At 57.1% G+C, this 12372-nt stretch overlaps 1 protein-coding gene across 2 annotated transcripts in view; it reads right to left on the bottom strand.

Moving 5' to 3' along the window:
* Nucleotides 1-516: 516 nt before the first annotated feature.
* Arap1 (ArfGAP with RhoGAP domain, ankyrin repeat and PH domain 1) overlaps nt 517-12372 on the bottom strand; it is a 55344-nt gene continuing 43488 nt past the window's right edge. Inside the window, exons 19-35 of one of the 2 annotated variants that reach the window (XM_055623648.1) lie at nt 11453-11648; nt 11135-11186; nt 10880-11043; nt 10570-10782; nt 10200-10305; nt 9690-9837; nt 9504-9590; nt 9353-9421; nt 9050-9167; nt 7779-7892; nt 7438-7583; nt 6914-6946; nt 3863-3945; nt 3028-3078; nt 2811-2874; nt 1323-1472; nt 517-1095 (exon numbers count right to left, since the gene is read on the bottom strand). In XM_055623648.1, the coding sequence (XP_055479623.1) occupies nt 1078-1095; nt 1323-1472; nt 2811-2874; nt 3028-3078; nt 3863-3945; nt 6914-6946; nt 7438-7583; nt 7779-7892; nt 9050-9167; nt 9353-9421; nt 9504-9590; nt 9690-9837; nt 10200-10305; nt 10570-10782; nt 10880-11043; nt 11135-11186; nt 11453-11648 (1812 nt within the window). In that variant the 3' untranslated portion in view covers nt 517-1077. The remainder of the gene's footprint in view (nt 1096-1322; nt 1473-2810; nt 2875-3027; nt 3079-3862; nt 3946-6913; nt 6947-7437; nt 7584-7778; nt 7893-9049; nt 9168-9352; nt 9422-9503; nt 9591-9689; nt 9838-10199; nt 10306-10569; nt 10783-10879; nt 11044-11134; nt 11187-11452; nt 11649-12372) is intronic. The other variant, XM_055623649.1, reaches the window with a different exon arrangement.

Raw genomic sequence — 12372 nt, 5'->3', positions numbered from 1 at the left:
AGGGAAGGCAGAAAGCTTGCCGTCTTCCTGGGATCTCCAGTCTGCCTTTGGATAGCTGCTTACTCCTCAGGTCAGCACTTCCCTTTGAAGATGACTGATTCCCTGTGACGTGAGAGGCAAGCCTGGAAGCCTGTGCATGGGGCCCAGGGTGAAGGCCCCTTCCTCGTCCACCAAAGCCTCTGCCGTGAGTTGTGGCCTCATGTCCCCCAGCAGGGGGCTATGAGGAGCTATGCCAAGCTGGGTCACTAACATACAGATCTAGGCCCCTGTTGAGACTAGCTGGGGTCTTCCTTGTCCCAAATCAGGAACTCCATAGACTGGCTGCATAGTGGCACGACAGGTCCAGGTCCAGGCCTCTGCCAGGCCAGGGGGAAGTAAACAGCTCGGTGACCATGCAGAGGGCGGAATTCAGGCTTCCAGCTTCAAAGCACCAATATTTGCCTCTGAGCTTCACAACCGACTGTACCCTGAGCCCAGGACGCCAATCCCCCCAGACAATCACAGGCCTCAGCGCCATAGGGTAAAATATACAGATATATTTATATTATCAAAAAGTGTCCAAAGTGGAGGAGGGTAGCAGGCAGCCCCGGCCAGGGCCTCCCTGCCAGCACGCACTAGAAGACGGCTGACACCCCAAGTCCAGCTTTCATCCTGTGGAAGCTTCCCACTCCCAGACCCACCCCAGGAGTTCCTTCAGAGGTTCAGCTTTCTGCTGCTGGGGAGCCTGTAGGGGAGAGGGTGGGCTCCTTCCCGGCGGAAGCCTCTCCTACACAGCTCCTGATTTCTGTCCATCTCTCCAATCCCACAAATTTGAGGAGAGTGACCCTGGGTAAGCCAGGCAGGTCAGGAAGCATTGCACGCCTGGAGGGCAGGAAAGGGCCCCTCCTGGGAAAACCCCACTGCCAGCCCATTCCTGCTCAGCCAAGGAGCCTGTGCTGCAGTCAGGATGCAGGATGTGGGTACGGCTTCCCCGTGTGTTCTGTTGCCTCACACCAAGCACGCAGAGCACGAGGGTGTCTGAACAGGAAGGCTTCCCGGTGACAGTGACGTGTCCCAGAGCCACAAAGACTCCTATGCTCAGACATGACGGAGGAGCTGTAAGGGTAGAGAAGCCCAGATCTGTAAGTGCTCTGTGACAGTAAAAGGGAGCAGCCAGCAATAGAGAGGGTGCAGAAATGTCAGCATCTGGGGTCCCAGGGACAGATGGGGGGGAGGGGGCAGAAACCCAGGGAAGGGACTAGACGGGCTCTGAGAGAAATCAATGAAGGCAGGAATCCAGCCAGGTCCCACCCGGCCTTGCCCACAGGGTCAGAGCCACTTACGGAAAGGGGGTCGGCGGTGAAGGCTGCCACACTCCTGCGCATTTCATTTTCACTGCCACGCAGAGGAATCAGTGACACACTGCCCATCCGGACCTCGGGTACCGCCCGGGACACTCGAGAGGGCTCTGAGGGCCACACCAGGCCATCGTGCTGGGGAGCAACCACAAGAGGAGCGCTGGAGTCTGGGCCCCACCTCGGCCTGCAGGCTCAGCTCCAGAGCCACCCACCTCTTCTCAGAAAAGCCTCCAGCTAGGATCTGGCCCACGCCCTCGGCTTTGATCGAGGCTGATATGAGAAGCAGCTGTTTGCAAAGGGCCGTCCGTATCCCTGTGCAATCCCGCCAACTAGATTACTCAACAACTCCCAGCTCCGGACCCACAAACCTCCTTACGAACACAGCACCAAGGAAATCAAGAAAGCCCTAGAAGACACTGTCTGCCTCCCCTTCCCGGCAACCAGGAACTACAGAATCCACTCCGCTTCCATCTAGGCCTTGGCTGCCAGCAAGGGGCGAGTTAAAAGAATACGACTGCAGGAAAGAGCACAGCCCAGAGCTCTGGTGGTTTTGACTCTTCTCCCTAAACAGTTCTGAGCTCCCCGCCGAACATCTGTGCTAACACATGTGTTTCAAGTCTAACCAGCCTCTGTCTTTGCTCTGGCTCGGGGGTGGTCACCCAGGCCCTGTAGCTTGTGCTCTCCATGGGTGTGGCCCGTCATGCTGCCCCCTGCACACAGGTGCTGAGCGCCAAGACACCCCCTCAAGCTCAGTCTTACAGAGCACTCTTAACTCACTTTAAATGCATGGCCTAGCTCAGCTACTTGAGCCTGCTCTCAAGGCTCTTATAGCCTGCTCCTGACCCATTGCAGGGCTGACCCCTGTCACTCCTGGTTTCTCCCCTTTCGAGTGGTGAATGTGGTGGTTTGAATGAGGATGATACCCATAGGCTCTTGTATTCGAAAACTTAGTCCCCAGCTGATGTAACTGTTTGGGAAGGATTAGGAGGCGTGCCTTGTTGGAGGAGGTATGTCATGGAGAGGTGAGGCCGTTAAGTTTCAAAAGCCCATGTCATTCCCAGTTAACACACTCTCTCCCCTCCCTCTATTTCTCTCTCTCCCTCCCTCCCTCCTTCCCCTTGCTTCCTCCCTCCTCCATCCCTCCCTTCCTCCTTCTTGTGGCTGAGGCATGAGCTCTCAGCTACTGCTCCACCACAATGGCTACCTGACTGCCATGCTCCCCACCACGATGGTCATGGACTCCAACTAGTGGAACCACGAGCCCCCAGGTTAAATGCTTTCTTTTATAAGCAGCCTTCCTTTTCTTTTTCACCCCTAGGCCTTTGGAAATGCTGTTTCCTCTGCCTGGAAGCCACTCCCTTCCAGGTGAACTTCTCTGTACTCAGGGACCTAATTCCTATGACACACTCTCTCTGGGGCTGTCTCATTCTCTCTCCATGGAGGGGCTGTTGAGGTGGCCCCTGGGCCTGGTACCTGTACAGACAGGAAGGTGGCAAACCACTCCCGAAGTTCCATCTGAGTGTCACAGCAGAGGTACCTGCAGAAGTCACAGGTCAGGTTGCTGCCGAGGGCCTCACACAGTGAACATTTTGCCAGCCCTGTCTCCCCGTAGGCCATACAGCTGAGCAGAGAGGTGAGCTCCAATCCTGCCCATCTCCCTCAGCCCAGGCCTAAGGATGGGGCGGCTTACCACTGCTGCTTCTCATGCTTCTCCGTCTCATGTACCACTGTGAATCCCCAGCTGCAGGGAGAAGCCAGAGAAGGTATCACTTGACACTTGCCAAGACTTGTGGGACAGAGCCCAGAAGGCTGGGCAGAGCAGGGCAGAGCCAAGGTTTTCCCCCAGTGCAGCACACTGTGCTTTCTTCTTTCCCCACCCCAACCCTAGGCCCAAGCTCAGGATGATATGTGTGCCTAGCATGCCTGAGATACTGAGTTCTAACCTCAACACCAAAACACAAACCACTGCCCAACTCTACCGATGCAGGCGCAAGCCCACGCAAAAACCAAGCCAGCCAGCAGATGGAGAGAAAGTTAGAAAATCAAGTCATATTAGCAGTGCCCAATAGCCACAGTGGCATGCACTGCTTTTCAACTCACTAAACCATATACTTGGGCTTAGAGAGAATGCTTAGTAAGAGTGCTTACTCTGCAAGCACGTGGACCTGAGTTCAAATCCCTAACAATCACATAAAAAGCTGGGCCTGACTGTGGGTGCCTGTAACCCCAGCATTGGGGGTAGGCAGAGACAAAAGCACACTGGCTAGCCAGCCTGGCTAAAACAGTGACGTCAGTGAGACCCTGTCTCCAGGGCATAAGGCAGGGGGTGGTAGAGGAAGACAGCCAAGTCCTGCTCTGGCCTCCACACGAGGCTGCACAGGGATGTGCACCCAGACATTCACTGGCAGGAGGATCCCAACTACAACACTACTAGATATGCCCTGTAAAGCTCCAAACCCCAGCTGCGCCCTCCCATTGGCCCTGAGCCCCCGCAGGCCCTGCCACAGGCACCCGCCCTGGCTTACCAGGTAGGTGGCCGCAGCTTCTTCTTCACGCCCAGGTAGACTCTGAGGCTCTTGACAGGCCACTCCTTCTCAGGCCGGTGACTCTGGGGGGACACCTCCACCAGTCAGGTGGGTACAGCCAGAAGTAGCTCTTCTGCCTGTGCCCCACCCTCCCCCACCCCCAGCATCCGGGCTCTCTGGACTTCCTGCTCCAGGAAGCCTTCTCACCAAAGCCCTCCCTGTTCATTGTCTAGCCAAAGGCGCTTCTCTCTGCAATAGCATCAGACAGTCAACCCTCAGTCCTCAAAGGTAACATTCCAGCTGGGAGGTCCAGGGCAATGATTTCCAGCCCCTGCTGCTTGGCCAACTGGAGACTCAGCTTGCAGCGTGGGCCTGCCTCTGACACCATCTGGAAGGAAGCCTCTGGATGCCATCCTCCATAACATACGGAAGCAGGTCCAGGGTGGGTGGGAGCCTTGGTTGCCCACTGTATTTATCTCAGTCACTCGTCACTGGAGCCTCCTGGCCCATGGAGGCTCCAGGGTTGACCGTGTGAACACAAGCTTGGGACCAGCGATCACAAGCATTTCAGCCCCATTAGAAGTCCAATGGCTCAAGCTAAAGCTTAATGGCTGTTCTGTATGATAGGCCAGAGGGAGAAATTCCCAGTGGTCTAAGACAGGAAGCAAGAGACCCATATACCAGGGTGGGGAACCAGATTACTGGCACACTCGCCTGGCCCTCACCGCTGCATATATGGGTCTGGGCTTGGAAGGAGCAGGCTGGCTCCAAGGCAGAGGGGATAGCAGCAGTGACCCTCAGGGAAGAGGCTGCGTGACGGCTAATGACCTTCCTCCTGTTCTGGGAGCCGCACGCTTAGCACCTTCCCCTTCCCAGGCACCCCTGGACACAGTAGGGCACCAGGAAGGAGGGAGATGTACTTACAGCCACAACTGGGGCTCCAAAAGGGAGCCGTCCCTGCATGGCCCACTATTGCTCCCAGCCTCCCTAGGCATGGCTCCTCAGCAGGAGAAGGGAGGACGACCTGTCTCAGAACTAAAGGATCCTTCTGTGTCACTTCAGGGATGGGGGCAATGATCAGAGACCGCGCAATGATCCAAGGCCTGATAAAGGAGGCCCAGCTCCTCACGTGTCCCAGTCAACCTGGTACACTGGCTGCAGGTGTGGGAATCAAGACATGGATGGACAACAAAGCAACAGAGGTGGGAAAAACAGGATGCGGGCAGAACACAGGGAGGAAGCCCCGCCCCCAAGAGGCAGAGGCAAGGCTGAGGCACTGAAGAAGTCAGAAGTATCGGGAGATGGAGACAGGACGCAGGCTGGGAGAGCAGAGGCTCCTGAAAGGACAAAGAGACGGTAGGGGCGGGGGTGTGTGTGGGGAGTCTGGAAGAAAGGTAGGATGGGAGGGGAAGACACTGGGCAAAGAGTCAGGCAGAAGGTCCAGGCCATACAGGGCAGTTCCGGTCAAGGCAGGAGGCCAGTGGGAGAGGTGGACAGTGGGAGAGGAGGGAGGCAGAAGCACCAAGAAGATTCTCCCTTTGGAGACTAATTCTATAGAAACTGCACTTCTATGCAGCTAAAGGTTCTGGTACTACCAAGGTCCAAGGTCATGGGCAAGGAATCAAATTTATGCTCAGTGCTCATGGTACCTCAGGCTGGTACCATGATTTTTTCTAGAATATGCCTTTCTTTCATGCTCCAGGGTCTTAAACAGAAGGGGGTCTTGGGATGGGGACCGAGTGGCTCCCTAATTTCAGATATTCTCACCTGTGGCCCCATAAACCGACTGATGTCAGAATCACCAACACCTGTGGCCTAGAGGCCCTGGCGTGAGGACAGCTTTGCCTGCTAACTTTTGACAGACTCCCTGCAGTGCCCCGGGGCTCTAAACTGCTAAAACACAAGCCAGAGCACAGCCTCTAACACAATGGCCTTCATCCTAGTCTGCCCTGAGCGAAGTGACCTTAGCCCCTTATCACCCTGGCAAAAGGTGACTTCCTGCTCTCAGGAGAGTAAGGACAAGTGCTAAGCCCAGCTCAGGAACTGTCAGACCATCTCTCCATGTCTTCTGGGGTGCCTCAGGTACACTTCTTCCCTTCTGCCCACAGAGACGGCCTCACTCTGCTCCACAAGACTAAGCAAGCACCTCCAGAAAGGTGGTCCTGGGGAGGTGACATTCTAGAGCCACAGCAGACTGACTGTAGGAGTGAACAGGCTGAGAAGTAAGTGTGAGAGTCACGGAGGAGAAGAGAAATGGAGGCGCTTGCCAGGAGTCCAGGCAGCATTAGCAGAGGTACAATGTGCAAGGAAACGGAGATGAAGATACTCCATGGCAGCCAAATGTGTTTGGGAGACGCAAGGGGCAAGAAAGGGCTGGCGGTTGTGATGGAGTCACTGAAGGGACCTCAAGCGAGAACACTGCTTTGGCACCATGCCTCCACTGTTCTTCGGCACAATCATCTACACTCTGTGCTCCCCAAGGCAGAGGTGGTACCCACAGTGCACCACAGAAGGTGACCTCAGCTGAACTGCAGAGGGGCAACCCCCAGACAGCCCTAAGAGTAGAGTGGAGGGGCGCTCATGGGTGGCAAAGGAAGCACAGGAAGGCTGGGGAAGCACAGCCATGCCTGGTAGGGAATGTCTCACAGCCTCTTGTCCCAGTTCGGCAGCTCAGGGTCAACAATGTCAGGGCATTCACACGGTCCCAGCACTTTGTTTAGGTATGGAAGGTGGGGAGCTCTGAGAATAACAGGGATGAAACGGTCCTAACCCACTCTTGCGCCTCTAACCCTGGCTCCGAAACATCTCCGACGGAAAATTCTAGCAGCAGACCAACAAAGGACCCTACCTTGAGGAGAAGGTATTGGTTTGGGGTTAGGGATGACGGTGGAGTTCAGGCACTGTACCCCAGGGTGGGGACCAGTGAAGAAGCCAGGGAAGCATGCCTGGAGAGAACTGGGAGCCCTTACTGTGTCCTTGAGCCCTGCCCCGCTTGCCTGGCCCCAGGCTGTGTAAGGCAAGGCGGGTGGCGGCTGGCCCCCAGCTACTCACGGTCTCAGGGGCCCCGCTCCACGGCCTCTGGCTCTGTTTGATAGAGGAGCAGGGTTATGAAGGGCACCATCCCAGTCTAGAGCCGGGACAGGTTATGCAGTTGTGTGAAGGGCAAGGGAGGGGGAGGCTGGCAGGGCAGCCAGCCAAGAAGGGGCTGCCAAGGAGTCTGATCGAGAAGAACACCCGGCATATGGGTCAAGTAGGCCTGGACACCACTCAAGGACTACAGGACTACTGTCATGGAACAAACATATTCTTGTGAGCCTTACGACAAACCACGGGCACAGGGAAAATGCGGGCACACGTGCATGGTTTCACTCACGGCTGTCATTCACTGTAAGGCTTCATGGGGATAGAGGCCTCAAGTGGCTACTCGGGGTCACAGCAGGAGAATACACAGCTCCCATCAGCCATTGCGCTGCCAAGACCCTAAGTTAGAGGCCTCACTCTTGCAGACCAAGGACGATGTTTGTGTAGGAGTGTCTGTGCACAGGTGAGGTGCAAGTGTCCATCACAGGGCTTACCCGGACCTCCTTGTAGAGCCGTAGGCAGCTGCTGTTGAGAATGAAGTAGCGATCGTGGAAGCCACCCGAGGGCAGCCCCAGCCCCAGGAGGCTGCGGTCTTCACGGAACTTCATCATGCCATGCTTGGTGTCACCCACACGGCTGGCTAGGGGAGGACTGGAGTGGGCATGGGCTATACCACCCCACCTACCGACCCTGATGCCCCATTTCACGCCCCAGCCTCCATGGGAAGTCCCCCAGTTTCCCCCATCTGAGCTGCTCTGCCCTGGTGCCACCAGACCCCACCCTGCTTCTAGACGGAAGTACCCATTCACCCACATCCCCTACAGGCACCACTTACCCAAGTACAATAGCATGGCCTCCATGGATTGGCACTTCTTCACCACCAGGTGGCTGTCTATGCCCAGACCATGCACAATGGGCAGCACCTTCTCCGCAAAGTGCAGTGGCCGCTCTGTGGAGAGGCCACACCACTGTCACCAGGCCTACACAGCTTGATGCCACCATGGGCAAGCACACAGACACACGTCGCCACACAGCTCACCATCCACTGGCATCGTGACACGCACCATCGATCACCCTTCCCGTAAGCCGGTTTCCCACCTAGTTATAACCAAAGCCAAACCTGTATTGTCACCCTTGTGACCTCAACAAGCACTGCTCCTGCTCAGACCAGAAACACCCCGGCTCCTTCCACCCTCACGGGTCAAATCTGCTAAGTCCCTCTGTCCTGTCCCCCCTGTCCGGCTCATACTTGGATTAAGACCAGGACCTTCAAATGGCCTCCAGCATGTACTCTAACTTCCTGTCACAGCTCTCCCGATCCAGTCACAAACAACATTTCCTCAAAGCCCTGTCACTAACCCTCCAATGGCCTTGTGTCACGCAGTGGCTGAGTCCACCTCCAGCCCCACCCTGAGTTCCCTCACCATCTTGGAAGGCTCATCCTATTGCTGGGGATGTTCTTGTTTCCGGGAGCACTTGTCCCATCGTCACCAAGTAGCCCTTACTCCTCCTCCCAGCAGGACCAGGGACTCAAAGCCACCAGCCCTGTCGCAGGCTCTGCTGACAGCCCGGGCCTTTCCTTTAAAGCAGTTAGCTAACATTGTGGCAGTTGTCTAGTCCTTGTAGCATCTCCACCCCTTAGCAGACTGACCCCTGTGAGCATAGGGGTCCCCAGCCTAGCACCTGCCACTCAACGAAAACGGCTGATCATGTCAGCAACGCCCCACCTCTCACCCCAGCCCCACTTCCTTCCACTCACCATCACAACTTACCTACCTGATTGTATGATCACTAAGCACCACCTTCTTTACCCAAACAGAATCACCCTATAATCCTATTGTTGAATTTGGCATTGACCCTTCTGTAAGCAACACCATCCTGACACCCGGAAAAGCGTCACCGTGGCTGGCACCACCTATCCCTTCCCTGGCCACTATCAGCCCTGTTACAACCATCACCTGGACCTGCTAGCTGCCTGAGACCACCAGCGTGGAGACCACAATTTTCATCAGTGCGTCAGCAAAAAGCGTCCTCCAAAACCTCTGGCTCCCACTGCAGGGAGCAGGAGGCGTGAAGGCTGGGCTAAAGGCAGCCATGGCCACTCACCCGCCTCCTCCTTCTCGTTGACCTCAAAGCAAGTCCAGTAGTCCTTCTCCCTGATGCTCACGTTGCGGCGGTCGAGGATCTCGAGGGCAAGCTCCTCTGCTGTCATGGACGCTGGGATCTGCACAGACCCAGGAGAAGGTCAGCCGACCCACCCCAGCTTCTGGTCGCCTGGAATTCAAGCCCACTCCTCACTGGGTCTTCTGAGCCCCGAGATGCAAAGATGGCTGTCTTTGGGGATCATCATATATCTCAAAGTGGCCATCTGTGCCCACCCTTGGCCCAGCCTGGCTCAACAGGCCTCACCTTGACATGCTGTTCAGTCTCCACCTTCTTCTCCTCCAGGTACACTGTGCAAATGAAGTCACCAGCATGCTGCAGGAGAGATGGAGCTCAGCTAGAGGTCTGGGAAGCAGCGCGAGCTGCCAGCCCAAGCCTACCAAACCCTGGCCTGCACCTGGGTCCCACTGGCAGTGCCAGCCACTCGCATCTTCACAATGGCCGTGACTTCCTCCCTCTGCTTCCTCAGCTCCTCCTCGTCCACCTGGGAAGGGCCAGATGGTCACTGCCATCTGGGAGGCTCAGCCTTGCCCTCCCCTCCCCTCGAGGCCCTTCTCGAGCCCGCAATCCCGCTGGGACGCACCCTGAACACCGCCACATAGTGGCTGATGAGGTCTTCCACCACCTTGCCGGCCTTGTTGTCCTGCCCATCTGTCTGGAAGAGCGTGGGCCCAAACACGATGGCCAGGTTGTGTGTGTTCATTTGGTTTGTGTCTGAGAAGCACTGTACACTGGGAGGGCAGAGGTGCTCCACAGTTGAGGAGCCTGGTCCAGGGCTTCCCACCCACCTCCCCAAATCCCAACAGGTGCAGGAGCGGCCAAGGGTAAACACAGGGTGGACCGCAATTACGGAGTGAAAAGGACACATTCTGGGTCCTGCCAAGGTGTGAGGAGATTTGGCCTCAGTAACCTGGTCCAAAACTGACAAATACTCTACCCCGCCCCCCCATTCTTCCTGCAGTAGGCTGAGATACAACATTCAAGATCAGGGCAGTCATTGGGTGGCCCCCAGGCCGGCCAGCTTCCCAGGAGAGAGCAGTCAGCCAGTTCCCCATCCATGTTCCCAGAGCCTCACACTGACATGGCCCCTCACCAGTACAGATGGCTGATCAGGGCCTTCACAGTGGCCCGGTTGACAGGGGGCAGATGCACCAAGAGCTCTCGGTACCTGGAGATCTTTTCCTCCTCATCCTCAATCTCTGGGTGGGGAGGGGATGGACTGGGTTAGAAACTGGCCACTAATCCCCGCCCCCTTCCAGCAGCTCGGCTTCTCATGATGAAGACAGCATTCCCAGGCACCTAGCAGGGGCAGGGAGCTCTCCACCCTCCGCCATCTCTGTAGAGTGCGGCTAGAGGGCCAAGAAGCAGAGCAGGCAGAGTTGCTGTGGCAAGCCTTGTCCAGAGTATGATGGGGGCATCCTGAGGTAGGGTGGACAAGGCTGGGCGCGGGCAGCAGGACCCACCCGAGGCCTCGAGCCAGGCCAGGCGCTGTGCACGAGTAAAGAGCCCATCAGGCAGGTCCCTCAGAAAGCGTTTGAGTGCGGAGGAGACGTCATCCACGTGCTGCTCTCCCTCCTTGAGGTGCACGGAGCGGGCGTCCTGCCGCAGGCTCTCCAGCAGCCTCTGAGTCTTAGAGGTCTGGCCACACTTGCGATAGATGCCCTCAGAGGTCAAGCCTGGAGGAGGGGTCACCCGCCCTTTAGAGGGACCCTGGGCACTGGGGGCTGGGTGTCAGCAGCGAGGGGGAGTGCCGGGCCCCGAGGCGGTGCTCACCACACTGCGTGACGTAGTCCACACAGCGGTACACAATCACTGGGATGTCGGAGTCCCCAAGCTGCTGCTCCGACAGCGTGTCTCCCAAGCTGGCTGCTGCTTTCTGGATGGCCCCTAGCCAACCCATGAAGTCCAGCCGCCGCTCACCCTGGATGTACAGGGTCCTGGACCAGAGACACCACTGTCCTACCTGTCTGTCCCTGCATCCCTCCTGCCCTCGGGCTTCTCTGGGCCCTCGGGGAAGGCAAAGCTCACCTCCTCCGCTCTACCAGCACCAGCACTTGGTTCTCGCTGTCTCCTTGGAGAGCTGTGGAGACCAGTCAAGGTGAGGCCGAGGCCTTGTTCCTGACCCACAAACTGCTCCCTCCTGAGGCCCTCTGGGTCTCACCCTTGGGTTCCACCCACCAACCTAAAGGGCTGCTGAGATGTACAAGGACAGGAGAGGAAGTGGAGGGCAGGCTGGGCCATCTGGTCAGGCCATAATAGAATTCAGACTTTCAGGCAAGGGCTAGGGGCTGGGGGTCTGAGTCAAGGGACCCTAGAGGTTGGGGAACCAGGCTAGGGCCCACGTACAAAGCTCTTGCAGTCTCCGGAGCTGCAATGGCTCTTCCCAGGGCCCCTCTGGGAAGACAGCCCGGAGCTCAGAGCCAGTCAAGGCAAACCAGCCTTCCTGGGCCTGTTGGAGGCTCAGGCCAGCTTTGCAGGGTAGGCGCCCAAGACGCTCAAAGTCCCGGACCAGCAGGTCCTCAGCCAGCGGAGGCACGAATGCCTAGTTGGGGAAATAGTGGGGAGAGGCAACGTAAGCATACCCCAGCCTGCTGGAGACCCCCAAGCTCCTCGGCCTGTGGGCAAGGGGCTCTTTCCCATCTAGCCATTTCCTTTCCTCCTCCCCAAGGCAGAACACAGCACGGTGACAGAACCTTGGGATCATGTCCTGCTCTGTACCTACTCGGCTATGTCCTTCTCCTGGGATGCCCTTCTCTGCGGGCCCATAGTGCCCACATACGTAGCCATCTGCTACAAGCATCGGATATGCCATGGCACCTGGACTAAGTCTGTCTGTCCTCCTCCCACAGGAGCAACAGAAGACCCAAGACTGGGTACACCTGGGTCCTCGGAGCTCTGGGCACTGATCCTCAGAGGACATAGAGAGCTCATCAAATGAGGAATGAAGAGCCCGGGCTCTCAAGGCACGAGAGGGCACTTGGCTCACGTCTCTAAGGCAGAGAGCTCTCCTCTGGAGCCTCTTTGCCTTTCCCTCTAGAATAGCTGCACACCTGAAAGACACACGCTCTCTCCTGGAGTCAGCACTGCCCACGCTCTCATGGCCCCCAAGCTTGCCCCTCGTAGCAAATTAAGTACCCGAGGACTTAATGTACGTTGCCCTTGACATGAGAGGTCTGTCCTGCCTGTGTTACACCCACACCCAGCTCCTGCTCCATCAGAGATGGAAGAGCCCGGACTCACGGGTTCAACCGGAGGTCCCACCCTGC

Source organism: Psammomys obesus, unplaced genomic scaffold (genome assembly GCF_907164565.1).
Source record: "Psammomys obesus unplaced genomic scaffold, mPsaObe1.curated_primary_1811, whole genome shotgun sequence".
NCBI lineage: Eukaryota > Metazoa > Chordata > Mammalia > Rodentia > Muridae > Psammomys > Psammomys obesus.
Note: the sequence above shows the minus strand (reverse complement) of the source record. Positions and strands in the feature narration are given on the sequence as shown.